The sequence below is a fragment of the Bubalus kerabau genome, chromosome 14 (assembly GCF_029407905.1).
Source record: "Bubalus kerabau isolate K-KA32 ecotype Philippines breed swamp buffalo chromosome 14, PCC_UOA_SB_1v2, whole genome shotgun sequence".
NCBI classification, from domain to species: Eukaryota; Metazoa; Chordata; class Mammalia; order Artiodactyla; family Bovidae; genus Bubalus; species Bubalus kerabau.
In genome coordinates, this window is record NC_073637.1 from 1,260,746 (window position 1) to 1,275,240 (window position 14,495).

The 14,495-nt window shown below is 42.9% G+C and overlaps 1 protein-coding gene across 4 annotated transcripts; it reads right to left on the reverse strand.

Moving 5' to 3' along the window:
- Positions 1 to 3,323: 3,323 nt before the first annotated feature.
- Positions 3,324 to 11,317, reverse strand: LOC129626444 (uncharacterized). Of its 4 annotated transcripts, XR_008701964.1 has the most exons (4): positions 9,773 to 10,637; positions 8,073 to 9,640; positions 7,881 to 7,974; positions 3,324 to 4,599 (listed from the first exon to the last, which is right to left on the reverse strand). XR_008701964.1 is itself a non-coding variant. In XM_055545435.1 (2 exons), exons 1-2 carry the CDS (start codon positions 9,851 to 9,853, stop codon positions 8,075 to 8,077), a joined length of 1,647 nt encoding a protein of 548 aa, XP_055401410.1. In that variant the 5' UTR covers positions 9,854 to 10,637; the 3' UTR covers positions 7,986 to 8,074. The 4 variants fall into 4 exon arrangements, 1 of the variants encoding a protein (XP_055401410.1); XR_008701966.1 differs by lacking the exons at positions 7,881 to 7,974; positions 9,773 to 10,637 and adding an exon at positions 10,647 to 11,317 and having other exon boundaries at positions 9,519 to 9,640; XR_008701965.1 differs by lacking the exon at positions 7,881 to 7,974 and having other exon boundaries at positions 9,519 to 10,637.
- Between the last annotated feature and the right edge of the window lie 3,178 nt (positions 11,318 to 14,495).

Consider the following 14,495-nt stretch of genomic DNA (forward strand, 5'->3'; position numbering starts at 1 on the left):
GAGGCATTGCTGGTGAGCATGAGATTCCTGAGGACACAGATTGGGACACCCCAGATTTGGGCAGATTGAAAGCGCATTGGGCTTCTTCCCTTAGTAGCGCTAGCTCTTAGCAGAGCAGACGAAGCCCTCCAGTGGCTCTTGTCTCAACTCCTTAGGTATTCTTTTTGTACAGTCTGAGGGACAGGAATCAAAAGGATGATGTTGGCACTCCATGCATATGAAGGATTAGTTTTTCCTCGCAGGCGGGCCCTCCATTGCCTCCTTTGTTATTAAATAGACTCGTGTGGCCACTCTCAGGAGGATGTCTTGGGTTTTCTGTTCATCCCTTTATGACTTGCCACCTATACTGTTATGAGGAATGTGCGCAGGTACACAGAAGTTGGGTGCTTCCCCTAGTGGTCTTGGCTCGGCGAGCATCCGGAAAACTACTCTGTTCCACCCCAGGTGGTGCCGGAATAAAAGGGAAATCAAACCAAGGTTTTAATGGTGAGGACCTGGACATCAATCTGGGATGCCATCAGGTCTAACCCTGGTGCATCTCCACCATGCCTGGATGGTAGAATGAGGGGGGGTGGGAGTAGGACACCTTCACCTGTAAGAGACAGGTTAGCTCTGGCCAGGGAAGGAAGCTTAGGTGGAAAATCAGTCTCCAACCCCGTCTAGAGCAGGGGCAGACACCTCTGGTAGAAAAAAGCCATGGCACTGGGCACTGCTTTTTTCTCTCTTACAGATGGGGCTTAACAGTCCAGAACCACTCCCCCCCTTGAATAATATCTTGAAAAACTGGGATAATTTTGATCCTCAAGGCCTAAAAATCCCTTATATATGGGGTTTCTTTGCTTTAAGAGACGACCTCACCTGCCCAGAGAGATAATCCCTGCTGGGACATCTTCTCGATCAGTCTACCCCTGTCATCAGAGCCAATTTGAGCACTCTATGGTTTAAATTTTAGCTATGAAGCTATGACTACATGAAGGAGAAATGACATTTTGAACCCTGAATGGCCATGTGTATTCTTTAGACTCTGGAGAAAACTAGGTAAAATGGAATCTTTTTGAAATTGCAAAACTGGTTCCTTTTGCACATGTAATTACTAAAAGTTTGACTTGTGAAAATACTCTTTTGGGGAGCTCTGATCCTGCCTGAGAAACAGAAACATGCCTGGGGAAAAACCTGAGTTAACTCTTATCATGTCCTTGAGATACACAGCCCACTCGATCCGGGACTCCAGCCATGAGCTGGAACTCAAGCCAAGAAAATAAAAGGGACAAAGAGACAATTTAAATTTCAGGTGGAAAACTGTGAGGTTTCTGTCTGTCCAGATTTGTGTGTGTCTCGGTGTATGTCTCCATCCTTGGAAAAAATTGCTAAAGGCTATGTGGTTCAATGAGCTCTAATTAATTGGCCTAAAGAGAAGTAAGTGCTTACAAATCAAACAATTCTAAATTCAAGGAAATTAAAGTAAATGAATTCGAGGCTTGTGTGAACTGGGAAATAATCATTATTGTATTGATACATGATACTGATGTTTGTTTATTGATCTAATTAACAGAGACATTGTGCAGATACTTTTATAAATGATATAACTTTGGGTGATTTATCCTTACCAATCGACAGAATGATGATGTAAAGTACAAGTCATGGTTTCTGAAGAAAAGTAAGATGTGTGTTTTTAATAAAAAGTAATAAGGAATGGAATTACATTCTATTAAGGAAAAGCAAAGTAAGTCTAAACGTACAGGTGGCTGTCCTCTAAGTGGACAAATGAAGTGACGAATACAGAAAGTGCAAAAAGGTGTGTTGCAAGTGAAAGAAGAGTTTTGTGCATGCTACAAGTTTGTTAAGACATTAAACTGCCTTTGAAGTCTTATTGTGACTATGACTAAGTGAATAACTATTGTTTCACAGTGAATATAAGCTGTTACCAAACTGGAATTTGGTTTTCTCTCACTGATTAAAAGAACAAAGTTTTCTTGGAATGTGGCTTTTGATAACAGACTACAGCACATATGAACAAAGCTCATTCTGCTTCTACAAAAGTTAACGCCTCTTCAGGGAATTTAAAATGGATTAAAAATGGCCATAAACCAAAGAGTTGGGGCTATGAGAGGTCCAACGTGGCCACTTGGCTTTTCCTGGCTCCCTGACAAACCTCATTTTTATTTGATAATGCCTTTCCTGGCTTCAGAATTAATATCTCAGAATAGAAAAAAATGGTTAAAAGGTGCTTTCCACAATCTCCAGTGATCAGGGCACCCACTTTGCTGGACAGGTCATACAGACATTCACAAAAGCTTCATGAGTTTCTTCGCGACTACTGCTTTCACTGATGTCCTTGGCCATTGGGCAAGGACAGCAGAACAAAGGGATCAATTGCATGGGATGGAGTAGACTGCTAAATATGACCGCAATTTTCACGACTTTTTGTCTGACATATTGTTGATTTTTACTCTGTGTTTTCAGATATAAAGAAGCACTTCTCCTCGAGTTACTGGTCATTTAAAACAATCTAGTGATTTACTCCTACGGGTAAAATTATACCTTTTTTCTCTCTGCCTCATCCCTCCAGAAGCTGGAGACACTTGGGTTCTGAACAGCCTTCTCAGGTAAATAAAAAGACTGTCTCCCGACATATACAGAAATCTCAACGTATACTGGGGAGCTCTAAAAGAAAAATCCACCTAACTGATGTCAGGCCTATGGCATCTATTACGTTTCACTGAATATTAAGTTCCAGTTTTTTAAGTTAAGGTCTGTATTTACTAAGACGCACTCCTGAGATAGTTCCTTGTGGTTATGTTACATTGCTAAGAGGTTTAATTAAGTTGTTAAAAAGGACATTCTGAGTTTGTTTCTAAAGCTTATCTCAATAACCAGTCTTTGAATCAAGATCAGATGCTCAGGATCTACAACCAGGATATCAACAGCAAGCTATAGTCATTTAGCAAACTAAGTCAGATGACATGGAGATGTCACTGGGCTACACCTACTAGAAGTTCTTGACTTAACTTCTTACTTATGATTCTACTATTACTGCTATTGTTTTCTATATTGCCTGTTTCAAGAAGTGTTGTTCCTTACATTATCAAGTGTGTGACTGAGCCACTAAGTGAGTCACTGTATGACTTAGCTGGAAAAAGAAGAGAAGTGAAAAGCAAAGGAGATAAGGAAAGATATAAGCATCTGAATGCAGAGTTCCAAAGAACAGCAAGGAGAGATAAGTGAAAGGTTGTTGTTGAATCACGCGAATACACCAGGATTCTTGGCTCCCGGAGGAGAAGAATTCAATCCGGGGCCAGAGACAAGGCTTGATTGCTCAGAGCTTTTGTGTAATAAAGTTTTTTTATTAAAGTATAAAGGAGATAGAGAAAGCTTCTGACATAGGCATCAGAAGGGGGCAGAAAGAGCACCCCCCTGCTAGTCTTCAGCTGGATGTTATATAGTCACTAGCAGTCTGTTAATGAAAGAAAGGAATGTCTTAAAATTTAGAATGGCACCAAATGGTTTATCTTGGGCCATAAAATAATTAACTTGAATCTTAAAGAAGGACAGACCACCATACAAATAGTTTCATTTACATAGATTAGGGGAACAATATCTGAGTATAACATACTGGTTTGTCAAGTAGGTTTTGGGCCAAGAGGCGGAACCGACTTGGAGACAGAGTTTGGGGTAAAGGAGTAGTACATTAGCATAGCTTAAGACAAACATTTCCATAAGAAAAAGGCATTGGTTATCTCTAGGCTCAAGAATAGCTAACTTCAGGTGAAACCAGGTGTCATTATGGCAACACAGTATTTTAAGAGAAACCTCTCTTTAAATTTGTATAGAGAAGGAAAAAAATATTGTTAGTTTGTTTCTTCCTGCCGCTTAAGAGAGATAAAAATGTCTGACACTTGCAGGCTATTTCCTCCATTTGGAGACCCCTGGCCTTCCTGCCTGTTACCCTCTCATTCCCCCCTTTTCTTTTAGGAGAATTATGTTGTCTAGGGAAAAGGGGCGTCGTTCTCATTCCATAACTACTTCCGAGCTGACAAGGGGCGTTGTCCCTAAATTGGTGAGGCAACATATTCTCCTAATCCTCATATTGAGGGTATCTGATCCAGGGGCCCCAAATAGTAGTCGGAGGAAGCTACAGCAGTAGCAGGAGTTTGAGCAACCATTTGTAACTTAAAAGCTTTCATGCGGCTAGAAACAAATCCAGTTATACAATTACAGATGCAGGGAGCAAACAGCAAGAACAAAACAACCAGAATTATTAAAAGTCACATTATGTCCATAGTTAAAGTGCAAAGTGTTGCACCAGTCCATTTTAGGGTTGGTAGATGTCATCAGATGAAGAAGAGGCATCGCATGTGATTGTTGTCGAAGGTATTCACAGACTTGGAGAAAGTCTTTTCCTTGAAGTGGGGACGTCCACCACGGGAAGCCTTCCATTGACGAAGAGGTGAGTGCTCCACAGACCCAGCAGTTAGACCGATTGTGGAATGCAGCATAGGAGTGAGCCCAGGACAGGAAGACATTGTCTTGAGGATCCAACGGCAGACTCAGGATATTTGGAGTCAGCAGAAGTAAGCTCGCATAGGTTATCAGGTACATCTAAAAGGTACAAAGTCAGAGCATAGAAAGTAAAGACATAAAATGAAGTCACTTAATTTTGGTCAGGGTGCCACCTCTTAACTCGAGTATGATGTACCCACGAATCAATTTCTGGCACTTTGACAGCTGTGGGAGAAGAAAGAATAACCTGGTAAGGACCTTCCCAGAGAGGCTCGAGGGATGGGCCCCCAGATCCCAATGTTTTTATGAGGACCTCGGTTCCTGGCTCAAATAGAGGCTTGTTTGTCTCGGAGGCTGGGTCAGGAGTTGTCTCCCGGAGTTCTGTTAATGCCTGTTGAAAAGCTGAGAGCTGAGTTACATAATTAGTTAATTTCAAGGCTTCAGGGTCTATAACAATGTCTGTGCGTAAGAAAGGCCTTCCATAAATACATTTAAAGGGGGACAGTCCCTTCTTTTGGGGTGTAGTTCGAGCCCTCATTAAAGCTATGGGTAGGACTTTAATCCATTTGTCCTGCGTCTCTTGAGTTAATTTGTGCAGATGTCTTTTGATAATGTCATTTGTTTTTTCAACTTTTCCGGAGGATTGGGGTCTCCAGGAACAGTGTAAGTGATATTCTATTCCTAGAGCTTTAGACACCCCCTGAGTTACAGCAGCTTCAAAGGCGGAGCCATTGTCACTCTGAAGGCTCCGTGGCAGCCCAAACCTGGGGATAATTTCATGGATTAAAATCTTTATAACCTCCTTAGCCTGTTCACTACGACTGGGAAAAGCCTCAATCCATCCAGTAAAGGTATCTACCCAAACTTGTAAGCAAGAATATCCATTAGCTTTTGGCATGTGAGTAAAATCAATTTTCCAATCTTCTCCAGGATACTTCCCACTTCGTTGTAATCCAGATTTTGTTAGCTTTTCAGTCTTTGGGTTATTTTTTTGACAAATCTCACACCTTTTGATAATATTCTTTAAAGTTTTCATTACATTTTTACCTTCAAACAAACGAGAAACCATTTGGTAAGTACTCTCGGCACCCAAATGAAAACTCTGATGTAAACCCTTAAGAATTTTTCACTGAGCATTTTCAGGAATTATTAATTGTCCATCCTCAGACTGTAACCATCTTTTATCAGTAATCTTTGTTCCTCGTTTTTCATATCTTTTTAATTCTTCTTCAGTATATTGTGGTCTTTTCTGTTCCACAGGACCTGTCCAGATCAAAGGCGTCTGTAGTGAAGGGGTTTCGTAAAGTGCCGCTTTTCTGGCTTGGCAGTCAGCCAGATGATTACCTTCGGCTATTTTACTCCCATCCCTGCTGTGCCCTTTGCAGTGCATAACAGCTACTTCTTTAGGACAATATATAGCAGTTAAAAGTCTCTCGATCTCTCTGAAATGTTTAATAGGTTCTCCTGTTGCTGTTTTAAAGTGTCTCTCTTTCCATATTGCAGCATGAGCATGTAAAGTCAAATAGGCATACTTAGAATCTGTGTAGATATTTACCCGCTGCCCTTTGCTTAACTCTAGAGCTCGGGTCAGGGCCACAAGCTCCGCTAACTGAGCACTGGTTCCCTGGGGGAGAGATTTTGCTTCCAAAACCTGTTCAGCAGTCACCACGGCGTAACCTGCTTTACGCTTTCCATCCTGAACAAAAGAACTGCCATCTGTAAATATTTCCATGTCAGGATTGTCTAATGGGGTATCCTTTAGATCCTCTCGAGCTGCATAGTTTAAAGTTAGGAATTGAGAACAATCGTGATCAGGTGTTTCATTTTCCTTCTCAGGAAGGAAAGTGGCAGGATTTAAATTTTCACAAACTTTAAGCTTAGTTACTGGTCCTTCTAACAACAATGACTGATACTTAAGAAGCCTACTGTCTGTCATCCAAATATTAACCTTAGAATTTAAGATTCCACTCACATCATGAGAAGTCAGGACAGTAAGGTTTCGTCCATTAATTATTTTTAAAGCTTCAGGTGCTAATAAAGCCACTGCCCCAATTACTCTTAGGCAGTGGGGCCACCCACGTGAAACTACATCTAATTCTCTGCTTAGATAAGCTACAGGTTGCTGGTGAGGCCCTCGGGGTTGTGTCAAAACTCCCAATGCCACACCTTTTCTTTCAGTGACAAACAAATTAAATTCTGACCCTGTGGGCAAGCTCAGAGCTGGAGCTTGCAGGAGAGCAGTCTGAAGAACCTTAAAAGCCTTTTGAGTTTCTGGAGACCAAACCGGTTTGTCGGTTTGGGCCTGCTGAGTTTCAGCTATAAGTTTATATAAAGGCCGGGCAAGTTCCCCGTAACCTGGAATCCAAATGCGACAGTAACCTGTGATTCCCAAAAATCCTCTCAATTGTCTTAAAGTCATAGGTAGGGGGTGATTTAGTATAGGTTTAATTTTCTCAGGGCCTATGGCCCTAGTCCCTTCTGATATGATTAGGCCCAGATATCTAACCGATTGTTGACAAAGCTGAGCCTTTTCTCTTGATGCCTTGTAACCACAGTCCGCCAGAAAGTTTAAGAAATCTTCAGAGGCTCGCGAACAAGCTTCCTCTGTCTCAGCACAGAGCAAAATATCATCTACATATTGTAACACCACTGTTTCAGAGCTATTAAAGTTTTGTAGATCTCGTGACAAACTTTGTCCGAATAAGTGAGGACTGTCACGAAATCCCTGGGGCAAAACTGTCCAGGTTAATTGAGAAGCTGGCTGCGTAGGGTCTTCAAAGGCAAATAGGAATTGACTTTCTTCCGCCAAAGGCACTGAATAGAAGGCATCTTTTAAATCAATTACTGAGAAATATTTGGCCCGTTCAGGAATTTCAGACAATAGAGTATAAGGATTAGGCACTACGGGGTGTAAAGGAACTACAGCCTCATTTATTATTCGTAAATCTTGAACTAGTCTCCATTTACCATTCGATTTCTTTATACCCAAAATAGGAGTGTTGCAAGGACTGTTACAGGAAATTAATAGTCCCTGTTCCTTTAAATTTTCAATGATGGGTTTTAACCCTTCCTTAACTTCAGGTTTCAGTGGATACTGCTTCTTATGTGGAAATACGTGCGGGTCTTTGAGCTTAACAACTACAGGAATAGCATTTTGAGCTCGACCCACAGATTTTCCATCCGCCCATACTCTAGGATTTACATTTTGTTCAACTAAAGGGAGAGAAAGGGAGGGCTCCATATTCATGAAAACAGAGGCATGGACCTTGCTCAGTATATCCCTTCCCAAGAGGGGTGAGGGAGATTCTGGCACAATCAGAAACTCGTGTGAAAACAGCACAGAATCCCAGTTGCAAGATAAAGAATAACTGAAACAATACCTTTTGGCTCGTCCAGACAGTCCCATTACGGAAGCGGATCGGGAAGAAAGTGGGCCAGGGGCTTCAGTGAGCACAGAATAAGTTGCCCCAGTATCTAAAAGGAAATCGACGGATTGGCCCCCCACAACTATTAATACCCAGGGTTCCTCAGGTGTAATTAGGACGGGAGCTTGTGTGGCGACCCCCGGGCACCTTCAGTCCTGATTGTCTTGAGAGTCCGACCCGGGAGACCTACGCCTCTGGGGGCAGTCTCTCTTCCAGTGTGGTCCTTTGCAGACCGGACATGGAGCCGGGGGCAGCTTAGATGCCTGAGGGCAATCCCGCTTGAGGTGTCCCCCCTTTCCACAGTAGTAGCAAGCCCATCTGTTTTCACCTGGGCCCCTCTGGGCACTTTTCTCAGGCTGTTTAAGAACGTTTTTCATAGCCATGGCGAAGGCTTCCGCCTTTTCCTTTGTCTTTTTTTGTCTTTTTTTCTTTTCCTCATATTCTCTACCGTAATAGACTGTCTGAGCCAGTTGTAACAGAGTATCTAAAGACTGATTTGGTCCATACGCCTGTTTTAATAGCTTACGGCGGATATCTGGAGCCGACTGAGTGAGAAATCTATCTTTTAAGATCACTTTTTTCTCTTCACTTTCGGGATCAATCTCAGTGAATCTGCGAAGGCCTTCTCTCAGTCTATCTAGGAATTTACCAGGAGCTTCTTTTTCCTCCTGTTCTATATCTGCCAATTTGCCATAGTTTAAAGGCTTAGAACGTGCCTGTCTAAGTCCTTCAGGAATACATCTAACAAAATGATTCTGATCCCATCTTCCTTTAGCTGTGTTGTAGTCCCAGTCTGGTTCTATAGTTGGGACCGCCTGATTCTCAGTGGGGAGGGCCGCTATCTCGTTCTCCCTCTTCTCTACTGATTCATTACCAAGCCATTCATCTCCATAAGCAACCGCTTTTCCCAAAACTCGAGTCTTTGACTCGGGAGTCAGCGTTTGTCCCAAGATATACATCACATCCTTCCAGGTGAGGTCATAAAGCAGAGTAACACCTTTGAAAGCTCTAATATATTTTTCTGGGTCATCTAAATAGTCTCCCAGATCTTCCTTGATTCTTTGTATTTCTTGATAAGAGAAAGGCTTATTAACTCTCACAGACTGATTATTTTTCCCGGTGGGTGTTTTATAAAGAGGCAACAGCTTTTGTGGCTGTTCCTCAGTCTCTCTGGCTGTTCTGCGCATATGATCCCAGGGATAGATTGGAGAAACCTGTTTTTCCTCTTCTCTTTGTCTCCTGCCCTCCATCTCATCTCTTACTTCGATGGTCTGAGTTTCTACTGAAACCAGAGTAGTCTGAGGTCGTACTGAGACAGGAGATGTTTGGACCTCCATGTGGGCAGTTTGAATCCCAGTTTGGAGTCCCCAGCACGGGGGCAAAGTAAGAGGACAGGAGGGAGCTGAAGGTTTCACGCCCAAATCTATACCCTTAGGACATAAGTCTGGCATATTTCGCAGAGAGTAAAAGGGCAACACATATGCTACTTCTACCCATTTCCCTTGTTCCTTACAGAACCGGTCTAATTGTAGAACAGTATTATACTTAAGAGACCCTCCAACCGGCCACCGTTCGCCGTCCTCCAATGGATACCGTGGCCATGCAGTATCACATAGGAAGACCAGGTGTGTCTTCTTTAAGCCCTGGGGATCAAATCTATCCCAGTTTTTCAGGATACAGTTCAAAGGAGTGAGGCTGGAATTGTTAGCTCCCATCTGTAAGAGAGAAAAAAAGCGACCAGCGCCATTTTTTCTACCGGAGGCGTCCCTCCCTGCTCTAGATGGGGGTGTAGACAGACGTTACACCAAAAGCTTTTCCTTCCTGGTCGGACTTAGTCTGTCCCTTACCGACGCAGGCGCCGTACTCGTCCCTCCCGGTTCTACCACCGAGATGGGGTGGGGATGTACCAGGGGTAGACTTGATAGCATCCCTATTTGACGTCCAGCTCTTCACCCTTAACCTTGCTTGTCTCTGATGTCACCCGGGGTGAATCAGAGTAACCTTCTGGAATGCCTCCCAAGCTAAGACCGCTGTGGGAAACATTTGTCACCTGAGTGCCTGTGCACGACCCTGAGCATTTCCTGACTACAATAAGACCGACGCGAACATAAAACTGAGATGTTCTTTTCAAGCATCACCACACCAGTATAACAGCCTCCTCTGATCCACTAAGAGCCGGCGTTACCCATCGCAGTCCCAATCTGCGTAACCTTTAACCTCAGAGATGTTCTGGGGGCTAGAGCTCCATCTAGCTTCCGAACTTTCGATTTCTAGCGAGGCTAGGCGCTTTCTTGAATTACCAGTCTAAGTTTGGGACCTAAGCCACAGTATACAGTAACAATATAGATCACAAGTCTCTCGAAAGTCTATGATCCGATAGATTAGGTTAGTACTTCTAATTCTCAAAGAGTTATGAAATGGTCAAAGAGACCGAAAAGTTTGACCGAGAAAGGAGAGTTCGGTCCACACGCTTTGCCCATTTCTGGTCGGTTCCCGAAGGAGACATTGAGTGCCTCTTGGCATTGGCAGGTCGGTATAACACCCCAACAGGTTTTTCCCATAAGCCCTATGAGATCACTGTGGAACCGCAGAGCAGGGCCCCTTACTTGCTTCACGCAGGGCCTGTCATTCATTCACACAAGCACACGGTAGAGTTAGTAAAGCACAGCAGAAAACGTGTTCGCTAAGAGAACAAAGAACTAAAGCTCTAAGCATCCTTACCTTGTCCTGAAGGATCCCGGACGAGCCCCCAAGATGAAAGGTTGTTGTTGAATCACGCGAATACACCAGGATTCTTGGCTCCCGGAGGAGAAGAATTCAATCCGGGGCCAGAGACAAGGCTTGATTGCTCAGAGCTTTTGTGTAATAAAGTTTTTTATTAAAGTATAAAGGAGATAGAGAAAGCTTCTGACATAGGCATCAGAAGGGGGCAGAAAGAGCACCCCCCTGCTAGTCTTCAGCTGGATGTTATATAGTCACTAGCAGTCTGTTAATGAAAGAAAGGAATGTCTTAAAATTTAGAATGGCACCAAATGGTTTATCTTGGGCCATAAAATAATTAACTTGAATCTTAAAGGACAGACCACCATACAAATAGTTTCATTTACATAGATTAGGGGAACAATATCTGAGTATAACATACTGGTTTGTCAAGTAGGTTTTGGGCCAAGAGGCGGAACCGACTTGGAGACAGAGTTTGGGGTAAAGGAGTAGTACATTAGCATAGCTTAAGACAAACATTTCCATAAGAAAAAGGCATTGGTTATCTCTAGGCTCAAGAATAGCTAACTTCAGGTGAAACCAGGTGTCATTATGGCAACACAGTATTTTAAGAGAAACCTCTCTTTAAATTTGTATAGAGAAGGAAAAAAATATTATTAGTTTGTTTCTTCCTGCCGCTTAAGAGAGATAAAAATCTCTGACACTTGCAGGCTATTTCCTCCATTTGGAGACCCCTGGCCTTCCTGCCTGTTACCCTCTCATAAGCAAGCCTTCCTCAGCGATCAATGCAAAGAAATAGAGGAAAACAACAGAATGGGAAAGACTAGAGATCTCTTCAAGAAAATTAGAGATACCAAGGGGACATTTCATGCAAAGATGGGCTCGATAAAGGACAGAAATGGTATGGACCTAACAGAAGCAGCAGATATTAAGAAGAGGGGGCAAGAATACACAGAAGAACTGTGCAGAAAAGATCTTCACGACCCAGATAATCACGACGGTGTGATCACTGACCTAGAGCCAGACATGCTGGAATGTGAAGTCAAGTGGGCCTTAGAAAGCATCACTACGAACAAAGCTAGTGGAGGTGATGGAATTCCAGAGGAGCTGTTTCAAATCCTGAAAGATGATGCTGTGAAAGTGCTGCACTCAATATGCCAGCAAATTTGGAAAACTCAGCAGTGGCCTCAGGACTGGAAAAGGTCAGTTTTCATTCCAATCCCAAAGAAAGCAATGCCAAAGAATGCTCAGACTACCGCACAATTGCACTCATCTCACATGCTAGTAAAGTAATGCTCAAAATTCTCCAAGCCAGGCTTCAGCGATACACGAACCGTGAACTTCCAGATGTTCAAGCTGGTTTTAGAAAAGGCAGAGGAACCAGAGATCAAATTGCCAACATCTGCTGGATCATGGAAAAAGCAAGAGAGTTCCAGAAAAACATCTATTTCTGCTTTATTGACGATGCCAAAGCCTTTGACTGCATGGATCACAATAAACTGTATAAAATTCTGAAAGAGATGGGAATACCAGAACACCTGACCTGCCTCTTGAGAAATCTGTATGCAGGTCAGGAAGCAACAGTTAGAACTGGACATGGGAAAACAGACTGGGTCCAAATAAGAAAAGGAGTTCGTCAAGGCTGTATATTGTCACCCTGCTTATTTAATTTCTATGCAGAATACATCATGAGAAACGCTGGACTGGAAGAAACACAAGCTGGAATCAAGATTGCCGGGATAATATCAATAACCTCAGATATGCAGATGACACCACCCTTATGGCAGAAAGTGAAGAGGAACTCAAAAGCCTCTTGATGAAAGTGAAAGTGGAGAGTGAAAAACTTGGCTTAAAGCTCGACACGCAGAAAACGAAGATCACGGCATCTGGCCCCATCGCTTCATGGGAACTAGATGGGGAAATAGTGGAAACAGTATCAGACTTTATTTTGGGGGGCTCCAAAATCACTGCAGATGGTGACTGCGGCCATGAAATTAAAAGACGCTTACTCCTTGGAAGAAAAGTTATGAACAACCTAGATAGCATATTCAAAAGCAGAGACATTACTTTGCCAACAAAGGTCCGTCTAGTCAAGGCTATGGTTTTTCCAGTGGTCATATATGGATGTGAGAGTTGGACTGTGAAGAAGGCTGAGCACCGAAGAACTGATGCTTTTGAACTGTGGTGTTGGAGAAGACTCCTGAGAGTCCCTTGGACTGCAAGGAGATGCAACCAGTCCATTCTGAAGGAGATCAGCCCTGGGATTTCTGTGGAAGGAATGATGCTGAAGCTGAAACTCCAGTACTTTGGCCACCTCATGCAAAGAGTTGACTCTTTGGAAAAGACCCTGATGCTGGGAGGGATTGGGGGCAAGAGGAGAAGGGGACGACAGAGGATGAGATGGCTGGATGGCATCACTGACTCGATGGACGTGAGTCTGAGTGAAGTCCAGGAGTTGGTGATGGAGAGGGAGGCCTGGCGTGCTGCGATTCATGGGGTCACGAAGAGTCGGACACGACTGAGCGACTGAACTGAACTGAACTGACATAACATAAGAAATCCCCACATAAAAGGAATTAAACTCAATATATGAGTTTTCTCATACAGTGTGATTTACTAGCGAAAAGCAACCACCACCCCACAACCTGAACTGCTCATGAATCCAGACTGAATGAGGCAGGCAGAATAATGTCTTATTTTAAGCCTCATTCCGAGAGAGAGAGATTTGTATGAATGATGTCTCTGTGAAATGAAGCAATATATTCTGGCCTCTTTATTTCCTAGTACTTGTATTTATTAACAGGAGAGATAAGAATGGCATATATTGTAAGCATCTTTTTTAAAAATTCCTCACCCAAAATATCTGGTATTAAACTCCGTAGTTCATGGCTGAAGGTCATGGATTATGGTTTCTGCTTAATTTACACATGAAGGCAGAGCTGAGGTCTCTATGGAAGGCTGTTAAACACTATAAGCAAACATGGGGGGATGGGGATATTGAAAAATATCAGTTATTACCAGATATTCGCAACTATCTGGGAAGACGAATGGATGATCTTTATGAAAATGTAACTCCAAACAACTGATCCACTTGAGGAGATAATTCAATTGGGAAATTAAGTAAGATTTGGTTGATTTACATTATTTACAACATATTCATTCAGTTACTTTGATAACTTCTGCCTCCTTAAGATGATTATTTACAATTCTGAAACACCATTCTTTTTTGACATTTAAATATTCAGCAAAATATGCAAAATAATATTTGCAAAGTATCTTGCAAGTACAAAAATAAGACACATACATATTCAGTTCAGTTCAGGCCCTCAGTCGTGTCTGACTCTTTGAGACCCCATGTACTGCAGCACACCAGGCCTCCCCGTCCATCACCAACTCCCGGAGTCCACCCAAACCCATGTCCATTGAGTCAGTGATGCCATCCAGCCATCTCATCCTCTGTTGTCCCCTTCTCCTCCTCCCCTCAACCTTTCCAAGCATCAGGGTCTTTTCAAATGCGTCAGCTCTTCTCATCAGGTGGCCAAAGTGTTGGAGTTTTAGCTTCAACATCAGTCCTTCCAATGAACACCCAGGACTGATCTCCTTTAGGATGGACTGGTTGGATCTCCTTGCAGTCCAAGGGACTCTCAAGAGTCTTCTCCAACACCACAGTTCAAAAGCATCAATCCTTCGGCCCTCAGCTTTCTTTATAGTCCAACTCTCACATCCATACATGACTGCTGGAAAAACTATAGCTTTGACTAGACAGATCTTTGTTGCTCGTAAAGTAATGCTCAAAATTCTCCAAGCCAGGCTTCAGCAATACGTGCGCCATGAACTTCCAGATGTTCA

Excerpts from the sequence above, each read along its gene's own strand:
- LOC129626444 (XM_055545435.1), bottom strand. The coding sequence starts at position 9,853 with ATGCTATCAAGTCTACCCCTGGTACATCCCCACCCCATCTCGGTGGTA. Across the intron at positions 9,641-9,772 it reads CGAGTACGGCGCCTGCGTCG|ATGGGAGCTAACAATTCCAG; the intron begins GTAAGGGACAGA and ends TCTCTCTTACAG.